The 16442-nt window shown below is 39.6% G+C and overlaps 2 protein-coding genes across 3 annotated transcripts; one reads left to right on the top strand and one right to left on the bottom strand.

Annotated features, from left to right (window-relative positions):
- Positions 1-872: 872 nt before the first annotated feature.
- Positions 873-5463, top strand: ghrh (growth hormone releasing hormone). Its single transcript, XM_042499377.1, has 5 exons — positions 873-983; positions 2085-2189; positions 3458-3562; positions 3681-3806; positions 3903-5463. Exons 1-5 carry the CDS (start codon positions 907-909, stop codon positions 3913-3915), a joined length of 426 nt encoding a protein of 141 aa, XP_042355311.1. The 5' UTR covers positions 873-906; the 3' UTR covers positions 3916-5463.
- rpn2 (ribophorin II) lies at positions 4894-16055 on the bottom strand. Of its 2 annotated transcripts, none has more exons than XM_042499365.1 (17): positions 15982-16055; positions 15419-15609; positions 14815-14910; positions 13492-13667; positions 13294-13369; positions 13007-13141; positions 12745-12921; positions 12536-12654; positions 12139-12244; positions 11885-11976; positions 11690-11804; positions 11374-11568; positions 11197-11283; positions 10995-11090; positions 9336-9411; positions 7891-8020; positions 4894-5562 (listed from the first exon to the last, which is right to left on the bottom strand). In XM_042499365.1, the coding sequence occupies exons 1-17, from the start codon at positions 15992-15994 to the stop codon at positions 5547-5549; spliced, it is 1896 nt and encodes a 631-aa protein (XP_042355299.1). In that variant the 5' UTR covers positions 15995-16055; the 3' UTR covers positions 4894-5546. The 2 variants fall into 2 exon arrangements, with proteins under 2 accessions (XP_042355299.1, XP_042355291.1); XM_042499357.1 differs by lacking the exon at positions 4894-5562 and adding an exon at positions 7074-7325.
- Between the last annotated feature and the right edge of the window lie 387 nt (positions 16056-16442).

Below are 16442 nucleotides of genomic sequence, written 5' to 3' on the forward strand. Positions count from 1 at the left end.
CTGTGCATCGCTATTACACGCCTGAGGTCATGACAAAGCATCAGTATTTGACAACCGGGGAACGAGAACAGGTTGCAAATGTACAATCTGAAATAGAAAAGGACGCAAAAGGGCACTTATCCAGTCATAGGACAAAAGGGCGGGTTCTTGAGCACCACCTGGGGCCTATTTGTGCTCATGCCTGACCATGGGCCAAATCAAAAAAACTGAAATATAAAATGAGAAATAATAAAAGAAGGAAAATGTCTTAGAAAGAGGGCACTTATCTTGACAAAGACTAAAGGAACAGGTGCTCAGGCACCACCTGGGGTCTTTTTGTGTTTGTGCCTGTTTGTAACATTTTGGTATCTCTGTTATTCAGTCCTGGTCATACAAATAAAGCACACTTGAGAAAGGAGAGAAGGACAAAAAAAGGAGAGAGAGCATGCACACAGCTCAGCCTTGGGGAGGGGGAGAGAGAGTGATCATGTGTGATGTGGGAGTGACTGGGAGCTACAGGTTGACTATAAACTGACCATGCAGGCAGGAATAACAAACACTACTGGTACAGAGGTTGTTTTTTTTTTTCTGTCCAGCGTCTCCTGGCAGAGAGAGATGATGATGAGAGTTGAAGGCACCAAATAAGGAGGAACTACAGGGACGCTCAGAATTACACTAAAAATCTAGGTAACTCTCATATGCAATTGTGTAGATGTTATACATGTAATGTCCATGCTTGGGCAGTTTTCAACATTTCAGATTAAATGTTGATGTTTTCCATCATCTCTGCCTGCTGAGACTTTGGTGCCTTCTGCAGAGTGATGAGGCTGGTTGAAGGAAACTGTGGTTTCAGCGTTTTTTCTAATGTAATTTCTACTCCTGTCATTTATTCTAGCTGTTCATTCTTTTCCAGGACTCGCTGGGAGGATGGAGAAAGCTGCACTGCTGCTGTTTTGTTGCCTGGTCATGTCTTTATCAGGCTCCCCGCTCTACCCATCCATTAGGTAAGTCCTTACACACACATTTTCTGAAATGATTTCCATTTCTGATTTTCAGATGTTAGAGATTATAGGGGGGGAGATTATAGGGTTATAGGGTTCAAAAAGTTATTTAAATCGTTCGGGACAGCTCAACTCAACTATTCAGATTTGTAGATGCCTAACAGTGGCAGCAGAAGTGCAGAAAAGTCATTTAAGATCAATATTCTGAATAAATGATTTAAAAAAAAAATAGAACTCTGACAAAGAATAAACACCACAAAAAATACACTCCGTAAATTCTCTGTATTAGTAAATGTTGCTAAGGTGACTAAAGGATAAATAAAATAACAAATAAAGTAATAACCTGCTTTATTAGACAAATACTGTGTGTATATTTAAAAAAACAAAAACAGTTTTAAAGGAATCTGCCTTTTTTTTCTTTTCTTTTTTTTTGTTCCAGATGTGCAGAGTGTAAAGAGCACTGGAATAAATATAAGATGATTTATGTTACTGCTTGTCTTATATACTTTACATACATGAACTGTGTGGATATGACAGTATATACAGTGTGTACACCGTGCTTAGATTTGATTTAACAGATATTTACATTTTTTTGTACATTTACACTATAAAAATAGGCTATTTAAATATTTAAATATATATATATATATATATATATATATATATATATATTATATATATATATATATAATTTTTTTTTTTTTCTGATTTAGATAAAGATAGAGGTGCACAGTTTAATGCTGACTCAGGCTCAAAGTTGACAGAGAAACACATGATTACTGTCAGGGCTCAAAGAATGACCATGTCCATGCATAAAGCACATAATGTTTCAAAGCGTTTACTTGTCATTCTGCGTGTCACAGCTGTGCCCTCTGCACTTGTTATGCTAAAAAGGGTCAAGATGTTGGTATTAGTCACCACAGCGCATGTTAATCACAGTGTGCTGTGCCAAAGCAGCAGAATATTTAATTTAAAAAATGATCTAAAAAGAAGATTGTGGATGTTTTTAAAGAACTCTGTGTAATAATTTAATTTACATATTGTGTGAGGAGATGTTTGAATGCAATGTTCTACGTTCGTTTAGTTAACCAGGATGTTTCTCAGGTTTGGCCAGAGGGATACATCTATCCTGATGACATCTTCTCTAAAGAATCCAGCAGAGCAGCTGGAGGATGACTCGAGCCCTCCCGCCGAGCGAGCAGAGCTACGGTCAGTTGATTTCACTATAATACATCCATGGTTAATATGGACTGAGCGGCTGATCTGGCTTAAAGGGCCAGTTTACCCATTTTACATAATAGCACTTATTTTCTCAGTTACCTCTCTCCAGTGCAGATAGCTTTGTTTTTTGAGATATCTGCCTCTAAGATTTCTGGCTTCACCCTTAACTCTTTGGAATCTGGCTCGACATCAGCTTTCTTGTTCTGACGCTGTCAAAAAGCATTAAAACCTTCAAAACATGAGAAAACTGGTTCAATTTTTGAGTTTGGCAAAAAAAAAAAAAAGAAATCAGCAACTTGGTGTGGAATGTCCCTCTCATTGAAAAAAAAATGAAAACCAGTAAAATATGACAAAAATATGACCTGAAAATTAGCCTAAAAAAGGAGAGAGAAAGAGAGAGAGAGAGAGAGAGAGAGAGAGAGACAGAGAATTGTCAGAAAGTCATTACATAACTTGGGGAAATATATCAAGAAATCTATATTTATAGTTATATATTTAAAATTAGACTACAGAAAAAAATATATATTCTTTTATTTGAGAACTTTTTTCAGGTTATTTTCTGTTTGCTTGGGGGGTTTTGTGTGGTTTTGTTTTTACTTTTCTCATTTTGTTGCTAAATTCAGGTAATTGTCTTGTATCTCTTTTCTATGTTTCTTTTTTTAAATAAATTTTTAAATTCATAAAATAAATTTAATTTGCTTAAAGGATTAACAGTTTAGTGACTATTTATTTGCTACAAACAGGCACCAAGGAGTAAGCAGGGGTTTAAAGACTCACCTGGCAAAAGGGACAGCTGTAAATCAGAGGATACTTTTTTGTCTTGTTTTTTTGACAGCAAAACCCCCCCCAGAATCACTTTTTTCACTATTGGGATTAAATGAGTTTGGTCTAATAACATTTGAAAAGTCTAGAAGAGTTTCAGAATTGAGTCATTTCATTCTCATTCAAGTTAGCAGAGCTCTGAAATGAAAAAGCCAGCTCGGGCTGCAGAAGTCTTTAGTGTGCTTGCTCTGTGTGCAGTGAAACAAAATAAGTTCACAGCAAGCTGAGGAAGAGAAAATCTCAAAATCTGGGCAAATAAAACCAAAGCTATCTGCATGATAGTGAAGTTCGTTTTTGTAATTTAGGTGAATTGAACCTTTAGCTGGGCTAAACCGCACAGATACACCATATACCCGTCTTTTTGTTACTGCTATTTGAAGAATAACTAAGTTGTGTGATAACTGAACTGTTGAACATTGTTTTCCTGGTTTCAGCTCAGGACGCCATGCTGACGCCATCTTTACGAACAGTTACAGGAAGGTCCTGGGCCAAATCTCTGCCAGAAAGTTCCTCCAGACAATCATGGGCAAACGGCTGGGGTAGGTTGCACACGAGGAATGATATCACTTCAATCTGTGCAAATCCAGCTGTGTGTTTTCAGGGTGCAAACAGAAACGCGCAATAAAACATGAGCCATTGATGTCTTTTTTTCTACAGACATGAAAGTGAGACCTATATGAAACGCCAGTCAGATATCTATGAGGGGACGTACAAAGAGGATCTTACATCCATTCAGAGCAATCAGAGGTACAGAGGAGTGCACGAGAATGTCATGAGGCCCAGGTAAATGTATGCCGTTAAAACCCATTACACACTCAAGAGCTCTGATAAACGCACATGCTAACGGCATGTTCACTAACCCGACTCTCCTCTTCACAGACTGCTCAGCTGAGATTGGTGGATCGGACAGACTGAAGACCGCCAGTGCTCCTCGCCGATGTCACTTTTCACAACCATCACTGCAACCCCTACGATACAGACGAAAATGATTCATGATGATTTTTTTATTCCCATTAAAAACTGTGATGAAAACCTACAGCTCAGCTCATGACTGTGAAAAAATAGCATTGAGAATCTTTAGGTTGAGAACTCATGCTGGAACAGAAATACTTATGTTGAAGTGGCTGCTGAAATAAGGAATAAATGTTTACAACATGAGGCTGTATATTTCTGACTAAATACACAGTAATGAAAGTTTTTAACAAAAAAATACATCTTCATGTACTTATTTTTAGTAACTTTATGCTCAAAACCTCTAATCTGCTTCATCAGGACTGTGTGGTTTGACCAGATTTTATCAAACAACCAGCCAACAGATTGTTGTGATTATGATTCAAATGGTGCTGAATCCTAATTGGTGCACAGACGTATGTGACATCACATTTTTCAGGTGAGCCCCGCCTACTTTAAACCAGTAACATTAGCACAGATTTTAAGAAAAACAACCAACATGAATATTTCTCATTACTTTTTTAACATAAATTTTCAGAAAAATGGCAAAGAAAAGAGTGAATTTCGGTGCTTTGCTATCTACTTTTGTTAAGTGAATATTGGGAGTGGCAGTAGGTGGCTCTTATATTTCCCCTTTATCAGCACCAACTTTTCAGCCTCCCCAAGAATAACATTTTTGTGATATTTCAAGATTTATTTATTTTTTTTTACATTTCCACTCTTTTATTGATGCATAATTTAAGGATGCACGCTTCCTTCTGCACAGCAATACAGTTGGAGGCTGTAGTTTGATAGAAAAGAAAATAGGAAAGATAAATATTTTTGATTTTAGGGCGAACTGTCCCTTTAAAATGTAATCGATGGAAAAACAGAACTGGGTTTCTGTTTTGCCGTGATTTAAGAAAGAGGCAAACTCCGATTCACCTCAAATTCTTTATTTCCTCTTCTTCATTACAAAAAAATCACTTCCTCAAACTGTCCAAATTTCATTAACAATTTTTATGGGGAAATGCCAACTTTGTATCAAATAGGGCACGACCATTCCTAATGCACATCTGACGTACCAAACAGGCAAACACACTGGCATAGTTAGTAATATCCAAAGTATCAGTGCTACTGCCAATGGTTTTAATCAGCTGAAACACGTTGACTTACGGCTTCTGTTACGAGGTGAAATGGCCGTTCAGCAAAAAAAGAGGAATGTACAAAAACAAAAACACACAAAACAACCCCAAAAGCCATCAAGAAACCACAAATAAAAATCCCAGCTCACTTTGAAAACACTGGCATGTTGGACAATAAGACAACAAATCTCACAGGAAGATGAAGTGCAATGATCAGTAGCTTTACAGCCCTCAGTAAGAGTATCTGTCAGTGAGCGTTTGTCCTCGGAGACTGTGATATCTCGATTTATTCCATTTGGCAACACAGACAAACTGCATGTTTAAACTGTCGATTGGATCCTTGAACTGCCACGCCGCATTTTAAAGTCTGATTTGATGCATCGTTGAATGACTCCTTGGAAACAAAATAATGAGCTTCGTCAGTGTCTTCTTTTCATTTTCTTGCTCTTTATTTTTTCTCAATTCTGTAGAGAGAAGAAAGCAAAATGAAGTTATTACAAAAAAATGATCCATAAAATCTTTTTAAAGGGATAGTTTCATTTTTTTAAAACTGGGGTTGTATGAGGAATTAATCCATATCCAGTGTATTACATGCAGTACATGTAAGTCAGTACACCCTGGTTTGGAGAAGCAGACTGGAGTTCGACATGGGAGCTAAACAATGTACTGCTGTGAATGGGGGCCAGGGACAAAACCTATTTTAGTCACCTGAAAACATCTATCTCAGTTTTAAGTGTCTGCTTTTTTGAGAGTAATTTATTTGCTTTACATTAATGTAAGACTGCCCCTCTGACAGGGAAACTGTCAGAGGGGCGCTTCAGTCCTAAGTCACCAGACGCCACTCACAAAAATAATTATTTTAGTGAGCTGAACACAGGTGCTTCTGGTCTACTGCTGTTTGGATTCAGCTAGTTAAGCTAATTTCCAGTGCACAAAAAAGCAGCTAACACCCGCTAAGCTCTGGCTTTTTAATACGATGGGAAAGAGTACAATCGGCATTCAAACCCGGGTCAACTGACTCTGCAGTAGTCAACAGTATTTATCACCTCCAGCTCCGATTGGCATCAATGGGAACACAACACCTGAGTGTCTCTAATTCCTGCTCCTTAATCTGCCGGATTCACTGACATGCCACCACTACTTACAGGCCAAGTTTGGAATAGAGACTGATTAAAAGATATATTAAGAGAAGTAACCAGTCCAGTTTTCCTGATCTCTGTTCCTCTCTGCTGTTTCTACCGTTAACCTGTTTTCCAGCCTGTTCGTGAAGTTGAACGGACACACCAACAATCCACACACACACACACACACACACACACACACACACACACATACTCGTCCGCTACAGAGCTGCGTACACACTGACAAAGGGAAAGCAGTCTACAGCCTATTTTTAAAGGGTTTACCCATATTTGAAGAACCTGCAAACATAACACAAAAAAAACAATAGTTCCAGGGTGAGGTAGACCACCAGCTCCTGTGTTCAGAGATGCTAAATCACTGTTTTTGTTAATAAAGCCTGGCTTTGAAGAGGGCGATTTAATGGCTTTATTTTCCCGCTGGAAATAACTGTCTGACATTGCGCTAAAGCTGTTAAAGTACTTTTGGTATAGACACTTAAATTAATACTAGTTTTGTTGTTAATTCCATCCACAGCAGTACATTGCTTGGCTTCCATGTTGGACGCGAGCTTGTACCTTGAAATTGGGTAAGTACCGCATACAACCCCACTTAAAAAAAAAAAACTCTGAACTTTCTCATTAACGTCATGTAAAGGCTCAACCATGCATTTTAATGTGCACCTTTCCACAACAATGTACACAAATTCTCATGACAGATGCCTAACATCTGGATGATGCACACCTTGGCTCATGAACACAAAACATGTCACTCAAATGTAGAAACAGCCAGAGTCATGAGTGTTAGACCACAATGGAGGGGCTACCAAAGTGCTGGTATGGTTGTAATGATCATGGTGGGATGAGTGAGAGGCAAACCAAGGGGAGGGGGGCGGCAAGTACACGAGAAAACTCGGTGTTAGAATGATCGAGCACCACACAGCCATGCACGCTTCCAGCCGTTATGGGGAATGCACTGAGGATGCGGTCGGAATCTGAGGATGCCCTTACTTCAGCCTGGAAGCACGACCGACTCATTTGTTACAAATGGGGGGCTTTATCGTAGGCTCCTATACTTTGCCAACCTACTACTTTGCTCTGCTGCAATCCTGGAAAAGGAGTATAGAGAAAGCGAGGTGTGGAGAAAGGGGTTAAAAAAAGACACAGCTTCAAGGAGGCAGAGACTAGCAGGAAAGAAGGAAAATCAAAGTCCTCACATTTGTGAAATCATTAAACATTCCACGTGCTTAAAAGGGTTAAATGGGCCGTCGTAGGAGCAAGAAGTAAAAGTGAACAATTACACAGTGACGTTCTGAGTCGGAGACACAGGCTCCAAATTGCTCACTCTGGCCCTTTGAGGGCTCTACATAGTGATGGTGAGGAAATTGCCCACTTTAGACCGTCACTTCTGCAGATCTTTCTTCTTCTCTCCTGGTCCAAGTAGGCACGAGCTCTCCTTCTGCCAGAGAGCGTGGCATTCATATCAGCCTCTGGGGACCAACTGAGGAGCTAAGAAACGGAAAAGGGCACTTTTCCTCAGGTTTAAGGCTAAGAATTACCATGAGGCCCCAAAGCACCTGAGTCTTCGTTGTCTTAAAGAGGCTAGGCTTTTTTTCCCTGCGACTAAAGGACTCTCTAGGAAGCTTTTGTGATGGGCGCCATCAGGAGACGTACCTCTTCACTGCTTTCTGGGCCAGCATGCGGTTCCCGGCGAGGAAAGTTACGCCACCAATAATCGCCAGGTACTTCAGGGTCTGGAACATGTTCAGGTGAGTCCAGTAGACGTACATCAGACCCAGCATGGCTAAAATGAAACAACAGGGTGAAATATTAACATCCAAACAAAATGACTATCACAATCATCTTATTAAATGTACAACATGTCATTTTATTCTCAATCAAAACAGTATAAAAAGATGGAACAATAATGTCATTGCAATCAATTTCCTAGTTAAGATTCCTTCAGTGTTCTTTGGTCAGGTTTTTTTTAATCAGGAAATTATCCCCAGAGGTCTCTTTTTCTCCAAAACAAACGCACCCAGTGATTTAAACCATTAGAAACACTTCATGGGGATTATTTCCCGCAAATTGTCTTAGTCAATAACCAAAAAAGTAATATGCTGAAGCCCAAGGTTTGTTTTTGTTATCCTATATCAACCAAAGGGCAACTCTGAATAACAATAACTTAATTTTAAAAAAAAAAGAGATGTTTGGACGTTAATCCACAATTATTTTACACTATAATCAATCCTGATTTTTAAAAAAATAATAATAATTTTTTTTTTTTTATGTAAGTAAAATTGGATTTGATGGCTGCATTAGTGGGTATTTTGTACACATATAAGGAGTCCTGTATGTTGTTATACGCCAGCCGTTTTAATTTGTTTAAACTAAAGTGGAAGTGATAGAAATGTGAAAAACAGTCAAAATATCCTAAAATGTTTTTACGCTTGCCTGAGATTGAAAAGTTGGAGTATCTATAAAACACAAAACAAAGATTTGGCTAAGAAATCGTGACGTAAATGAAGATTCTGCTCCAACTGAGAAACGATGCGATGCAGCAGATGAAACCTCAGATCTGTGGAGAGTGACGAGAAGACGAACCTTCCTCAAAATAATACAAGAAACACACAAAATCACATTGCCCACCGCCTGAGGTTCGTCTGGTATTGTTTAAATTGCATCATCTTGTTGCACCCTCTTCTTCTGTAATGATGTCATAGCACCTTATTGACGCTGACGTCAGCAGATGTTTATTTTTATTTACCTTCTAATCTTCAAAAAACAGTAATAAGTGGAAACACACATTTTCTTTTTAAAATTTTCTAAAATTCAGTAAAATTTTTCCTAAAATATAAATGGAACCTCAGCTGTGATGTAAAAAATTCCTACTCATTATGTTTTAGGGGTGTAGTGTGAAAGGAGTTTTCATTTTGAGATTTTATGTGCGTAAATTCATGAATAATGCGTCGCTGAAATTATGATGATTCACAATGTTTCCCACAGTCGTAACTGCAATTCACTTATCACCGTGAACAACAGCGGATGAGCAGCAGATAAGGAGGCTGTAAAACAAACGCATCTGTGATAAACACGTCGTATCAAAGACTGGGACTGACCTGCGTGTCCTACATGGAACAGAATGGTGCTGGGAGAGAAGCTGAAGTTGGAGATGTTGGCTCCGAGCTTAAACCACTACAGACAAGTGGGGAGAATAAAAGACAATGTGAATTTCATCCGCTGCAAGAGCTGCAAACAAAGGGGCTGAAAAACTGTTTACCACCTATCACACAATACACTGTACCACTGCAACAATAACTATTAGTCAGCACTGCAAATGCCAGGGAAAAAAATGCACCCTAGCTTTTGTGATTTCAAATTAAAACGTGTTATGTTCATGCAGTTTCTCATTCACTGTCTATAAAAGCTTTCTGATGAAGAGCTTTTCTGGGTAAAGAAACTCTGCTTAGTACATAACAAAGCTGTCTTTTAAATAAGGTTTTGATTAATAATGAAACTAAATTCTTTTTAGGCATGTCTTTAAATACATGTTTTTTTAAATGCTTTCCACATGCAATCTGCTCTACAGGTAAAGGGAAAACTTGCCACCTTTTACATGGATGTCCGGTCAGTGTTGACAGTGAATGTAGCCGACTAAAGCGATACATTTCTCACTGACTGACAAAGCTGCTCAAAAACAGAACTTACTTTTTCTTTTCTCTTACATTGCAAACTAGACACATTTCCAACAGCTAAAATTGCATCCTAAAATGTTAGTTCAGGTGATGTTATGGAAGTTTTGCAATGATGCTCGCTTTTTGCCGTGTGTTATAAATCCAACACACCCTCTTCCTTTACAGTGGTGCTGTCAACTTTTCAGGAGGGGTTGACCGATACTGGTTTTCTAGGGCCAATACTGATACCTATTATTAGTTATTAATGAGACAAATAACTGATTTTTGGCACCAACATGGAGAGATTACACATTATCTGCCTGGCCGACTATTGGGTCTGATATTTGGCATTTGGCCGATTATCTATATCTGTGTTTTATTATAATGATCTCTGATAAAACTGATAAATTAAAAGATTGAAAGAAAGTCTCAGCATTGGAGGAACTTTTACTTTGTTAAACCTCAGGCAGCTATTTTTATTTATTCATTTATTTATTTAAATTTTCCCTTGACTTTATAAGAAAAGTTTCTCGGAACTTGCTGTATTTGATGTTGAAAGTTTCAATTTGATTAAACATATGCTTAAGGCATTTAAACAAAGTTTGTGTTTGTTATATTCCCATTTTTAAATATTGAAAGAAAAAAATTAATTTTTATTGCAAATGAATATTGAATCCAAATATTGGTTATCGGTCTCATTAACTACTAATAATCGGTATTGACCCTGAAAAACCAATATCGGTCGACCCCTACTACTTACTGGGTTATTTCGTTTGATACCAGAGTACAGCCTCAGCTCTACCACTGAGAGTATTTTTGTCACCTGATGTGATGTTTTGGCCATCAGAGTAATAGCTATGGGCATCAAGCTTGCATGCAGTGCTTTCTGGGTACATGTAAACACTGCCGTTATGGCTCTGCAAGCAGGAGAGCTTAGCTTTTTTCACCAAGCACAGCATGCACAGTGGAATTTATTGCTTCAATCGACTACATTTACCGTCAACACTGACTGGCAATCAAAATAATGGGGGGGCGTTTTCTTTTTAGCTTATAGCCAAAAAAAACAGAGCAAAACCTGGAAACAGTTCATTTTAAAAATATTACCAGGATGATGAGAAGCAAAAAGGGAGACAGGATGAGTGCAGTGAAGGTATTGGAGACCACTGTGGGAGGCTTCTTCTCTGGTTCCCTGAACAAGTGCTGCAAAGACAAGAGGAGATGTTAAACTGCTGGACTGACAGATCCTGCATGCTGCTTGATTTCCCATCATCAGGCAGGAGGGAACAAAACAGTACACAAGTATTACCTGGATCTCCGGTTTGGGAACATAAAGAGTCTTGGGCTGAATGGCCGCTGGGGCCTCCTCATCCACAAACTTCAGAACAACATCAGCCTTTCAAAAGATAACACTTCAGATTTAGAAAATGAACTTAAATCAGTAAATGATGCTTATTAACACCGTGAAGTCTGAGCAAGCACTCACCACATTCCATAAGATGGGATTCTCCAAGGTGGCATCCCCAACGATGAGGTGGAGGGAATATGTGCCAGACATGGAGTCAAACTCTGATTTCCGCTCTGCTGTGTCCAGCTCAAACTTGTACAGGTTCTTGCTGTCGGGTTCGGCCACAAACACAACCTCTTGGCCAGTTTTCTGATTGTGCAGGCGGACGAAAGTCTGTGACAGAGAAATGAAATAGGTCTTGAACAACACTGAGAGCTAAATTTTGGGTGAGCTGTTTTGTCAAACTGCATGATATTGCTGTATGGTGTGTTCATGTCCCACGCTGATTACATACCTGGTGAGGTGTAAGCTCCACTCCAGTGTTGACGTCGACCAGCTGGAAGGACATGGCGAAGTTCTGGTGGCTGTCGGCTGTGAAGGAGGTCTTGGCTTTGGAGGGATAGTCCACTCTGAGTTATTAAAAAAGAAAAGCATTTAGTATTTTATTTTCATGCCAAAAAGGACTTTACTTATCACACTTTGTCCTAACCTGGTGGTCTTTGTCCCGATGCTCTGGTCCTTATCCACCACAGAGAGGTCCATGTTAGTGACGGCCACCTCAGTGGACACCTTCACTTTAAGCTACGGGTGGACAGAGTTACAATACAAAGCCACATTAAGTTATCTCTTTCTCCACCAAGGCAATAAAAGCCAGAACACATTAAAGGTATAAATACATGCAAAAAATCGGGCAGATCCATTGCAAATAAAACATTAAGTCTCCAATTCTGACCACCACCTCACCTCAACATGATTGGCGACGAGCCGGCTATCCCCGGTGACTGCGACAGTAAACTGATAATATCCACTGGCTGGCTGATTGGACATGAAGTTCAGTTCAAAGACACCACTGAAAATCAGGAAAAAAAGAAAATACAGTGTATGTTTTACCAAAACCAGAGAGACAAAGAAGCTCTAATGCTACACGATGGTCAGACACTCGTTTGCTGTTGGGTGTCGTTATTTTCAACTTAGGAGCAGTTGACGAGTCAGGTACAACATCCAAGGGTTAAATATAGCATGCCAGTCAGGAGTTGAGCTTAATAATAAATTAGTTTGAAAATGTACTTGCCGGAAAAACCCTAAGGAGAAGAGGGATTAATATTATAACGCTGACACTTATCTCTCCGATGATACGTACTCGTTGAGTGTGAATGGTGCTTGGTTGAGAATGATGCTCTTGGAGGCCACAGCGTACGCAGATTCCACCAGCACGTTGGCTGTGGCCAGAGGTTGAGACATAACATCAGTAACAAGGAGCTGTGAATCAAACAGAGAAACTGTGTCACTATGACGTGATTAAAAAACATGCGATAGGACTGCGGCTCGGTTGAGATCCGGCATCAGTACCTGCAGGGTTGGCTGGCTGTGGGACACCGTGGCTGGGCCCTGAGCAGTGACAATGACTGGCACATGGAAGCGGTTGTTGGAGAGAGCGGCGGCGGCGCTCGCCACACTGAAGGCCTCAGACAGAGAGTCCCAGGATTTCTTACTGAAGATAGAGTTCACCAGCTGGATGACCTGGTCCTGTGGGGACAACATGTCTTTTATCACTTTCACATGTTATAAACCACTCAGATAAAAGAACACGCCTGACAGTAAGAAATAATACCTCCTTCAGAGGGGGCTCCATGTCCACATGATCTGACAGGGAATAAGCAGCGGTCACAAACATGGCAGTGGCCTCAAGTCCCTCTTCAAACTGGAGGTAGATGCCACCAAGATCGTCCAAACGAGCTGTCAGGTCCTGAGAGGAACAAGGAAAAAAAAACAAAACAAAATTTAAACTTAGTTTTGCTAAAAATGATGATAACTTGGCATAATCAAGGATCTAGTGTGTCTTGTACTAAGTTAAAACACAGTGACACAGCACCTCCTGGTGGACATTAAAGGGCTCACCTCAATTTCCTCCAATATTCCTCCAAGCTCTGCTTGCTTGGACAGACGGGCTGCTGTTAGCAGAGCTGAAGTGATACTGTACAGAGAGCACACATTATTTGTTAGTCAAATCACTCAAATAATTTGCTTGTGGGGCACTACAAAACTCTCCACACAGAATGATACTGCCCCCCCTAACCTACAACTACTAACACTTACGCCATAACATTGTCCTCCTTGTTGATGCGACCCGTCAGGGCACCTACAACTTCCTGGGAGGCCAGAGGAAGACCCAGAGAGCTGAGCGCGCTCACGGCTCTGTGAATCTGAGTCATGGTGGAATCTTCACTGACTGCTGCTAGGAGGATGTCACGGGTTTCATTGGTCACAGGGATCTATAAAGTGCACAAAAATCTTATATAAATAAATGGATCCGTGGGTGTTTGCTTTATATCACAGAATCGTCCACTTTGCCATGTCACTGACTATGCTTACATGCACAAAAAAAATCCATTTTTGTCCTTAATCCTTAATTCCTACTGAGCTGTTTGGATGGTTAACAATAAAGTGCCCTAACATGTCATTCATCACATCAGAAGATGAAAAGTGGAACAGCTGGAGCTGCTTGTGCCATTATGCTTCTTTCTGTCAAAACAGGATTTTTTTCAAGATTTCCACAGATGGCAGACTGTGCAAACGCAGCCTCTGTCTTTCATTCCTTCAACCACCTTCTTAAAAAGGTCAGCATTGCGATATTTGTGCATACCCAAAGACCTGATGATACCCTAGTATTTCACAGTGATTAAAGTAAGTGTGTTTCTCCTTCAGATCATAAATGTGCTTTTTTGGGGGCATGCATCTCTACAAAAGAAGCAGTGTGACGGGTTTTGGCATAACTTCATCTACTGCCAAGGTGCACAAAGAAAGAAAACAAATCAAAAGAGGTCAAAACTAAAGCAGCAAGTGCAGTACTTTAACCAACTTGTTTCAGCTTGCGGTCATCATCAGAGTCATGCATCTGTACCCCACAGCCTTGCAAACTGTTGCTTTGTGCACAATACATCCATGACAAAGCATAAAGCTGACTATAAACATGCAAGAGACTGATTGTTGCAATCAGAACATCTAAATGTGCTGTATAGATGTCCAAAAAATGCCCCTAAAACCCCAAATAATACTGTCATGTTCCACAGATCTTTTACTGTGTTAAAAAAAAGGCCTATTTGAAATATCTTCACCAAAATGTGCTGTGACTTGTGTCAAATACATAATATTGACACATTTAGAATAGCAGTGAAATATTATTGTGCATGTAAATGTATTCAATGTTCAGGTCAAATTTAGGTTAAATGATCTCATATAATTACTTTTGTCTTTCTGTCATCAGTTGAAGGATTGTTTTACATCATGACCATAAAGCTCTATGTAATGAAATATTTATGTTCTATATTTTTAAGCACATCTACACATTTTCGATGTCCAAAAATGACTTTGGTTATAAAAATAGCAATAGGACAGATTAGACGGCTGAGGCAGACATACCTCGCATCCTGAAATGGCTTGACTGGTCTCAGCAGCATAGAAGAGTGAATCAATACTGGTGGGATCGAGCTGGGATTTGAGAAACTGGCATACACCCTAAAAACAAAAACACATTTGAAACAGAGAACATAGAGGATCAACAATCCTGCACAGAGATATATTGATTATGACTGCACAATTCTTACAAGACTCTAAGGGACTGTTTGTTATTTATGAGAGGGGAGGTGGAGGTGCAAAACAGGGAAGACACTTGAGAAATTTTTTATGCACTGGGGAGTGAGTTATGTTTTTTGATTTGGCTTAGGAGGGGGACATTCAACTTTAAGTTGTTGCATTTTATATTTACTTAAAATATCCTCAGAAAAAAATTCAAATCATACAATGTATTCCAATCAGAGACTGTGAAATATTGTTACTTATGATGGAGTCATGCATTTATCTCAAGTCATTCCAGGAGGCTAAAGAAAAAATATTTGTAGCTCCAGGGAGGGTCATGATATAAGAAAAACCTGAAGTCACACCTCTGCTGCCCCCTGCTCTAATAACTTAAAACCGTCCCTTCTAAATCAGAATAGCTAACTGCATAAGAGACTGATTTACAAACCTCGTGATCGGGAACATTTGCTCCAAGCTTGGTCAGACCAACAACCGAGTAGTATGCGGAGTCCAGGTCTGTGAACTGTTGGCTCAGGAGGCTCTGCAGTCGGTCCACATCGGACAGGGAGAGGTAGTGCGCCGGTGTGAGCGCCTGAGCTCCGGCAAGAGCCAAGCTGAGGAGGAACAACCCGAACAGCCCTGCGGACACAGCGGAAACAAGTTAACCAGCCGCCGGCTGCTCCATAGGTGTATTTAACGGCCACCATAAATAAAGCAAACAATGCATTTTTAAAATCCACTACCCATGAAAGGAAACAATACATTTTTATTAATCACTATCTCTTGTGACGATAAGTATTCATTCATTGAGATAACGCTCGCTCGTTCATTGCAGGTTAAGCTAACGTTACTTGGTGAGCTAGCTGTCGTCAGTAGGAAGCGACACACTGCATGCCTCGCGCGCTATTTCTTCGCCAATTGTACAATTGTCGATGCATATTAGCATTCAAAAGACACAGAGGACACATATTTATAACGTTACATACAACAAATATGAATTTATTCACTTACTAGACCGGTCCATGTCTTGCAGTCTAATGCAGCGTCACCAAAACGGACGATTGCTTCCGGTGTCTCCGAATGAGCTGTCACCAAAGGTATAATATCCGGCTGTACGTTTTACTTTCAAAATAAAAGCCTGTGTAAGTACACGTCGCATAAATCATAGTGTAGCAGTTTATAATATTAGTCAAGCTGAATATTGATTATAAATGTGATTTTTGTGGGCTGGAAAAAGAAAATATTTCACTTTTTTCCCAGTGTATATACACCATAATGTTTTAGATTGATGTTGGCAATTTAAAAAAAAGGAACTTCAGATAAATGTTGAAATAAATATTTCATGTTATGCTATGCTTCAAGCACAGGACAGAAAATAACAAATTATATACCGCTTTTTAGGATTTTTGAAAGTTTTTGTATTCATGAGTAAAAAATGGTCAGAGTCGAAATCAACTTTCCTGCACTTTAAC

This window comes from Plectropomus leopardus, chromosome 2, assembly GCF_008729295.1.
Source record: "Plectropomus leopardus isolate mb chromosome 2, YSFRI_Pleo_2.0, whole genome shotgun sequence".
NCBI classification, from domain to species: Eukaryota; Metazoa; Chordata; class Actinopteri; order Perciformes; family Serranidae; genus Plectropomus; species Plectropomus leopardus.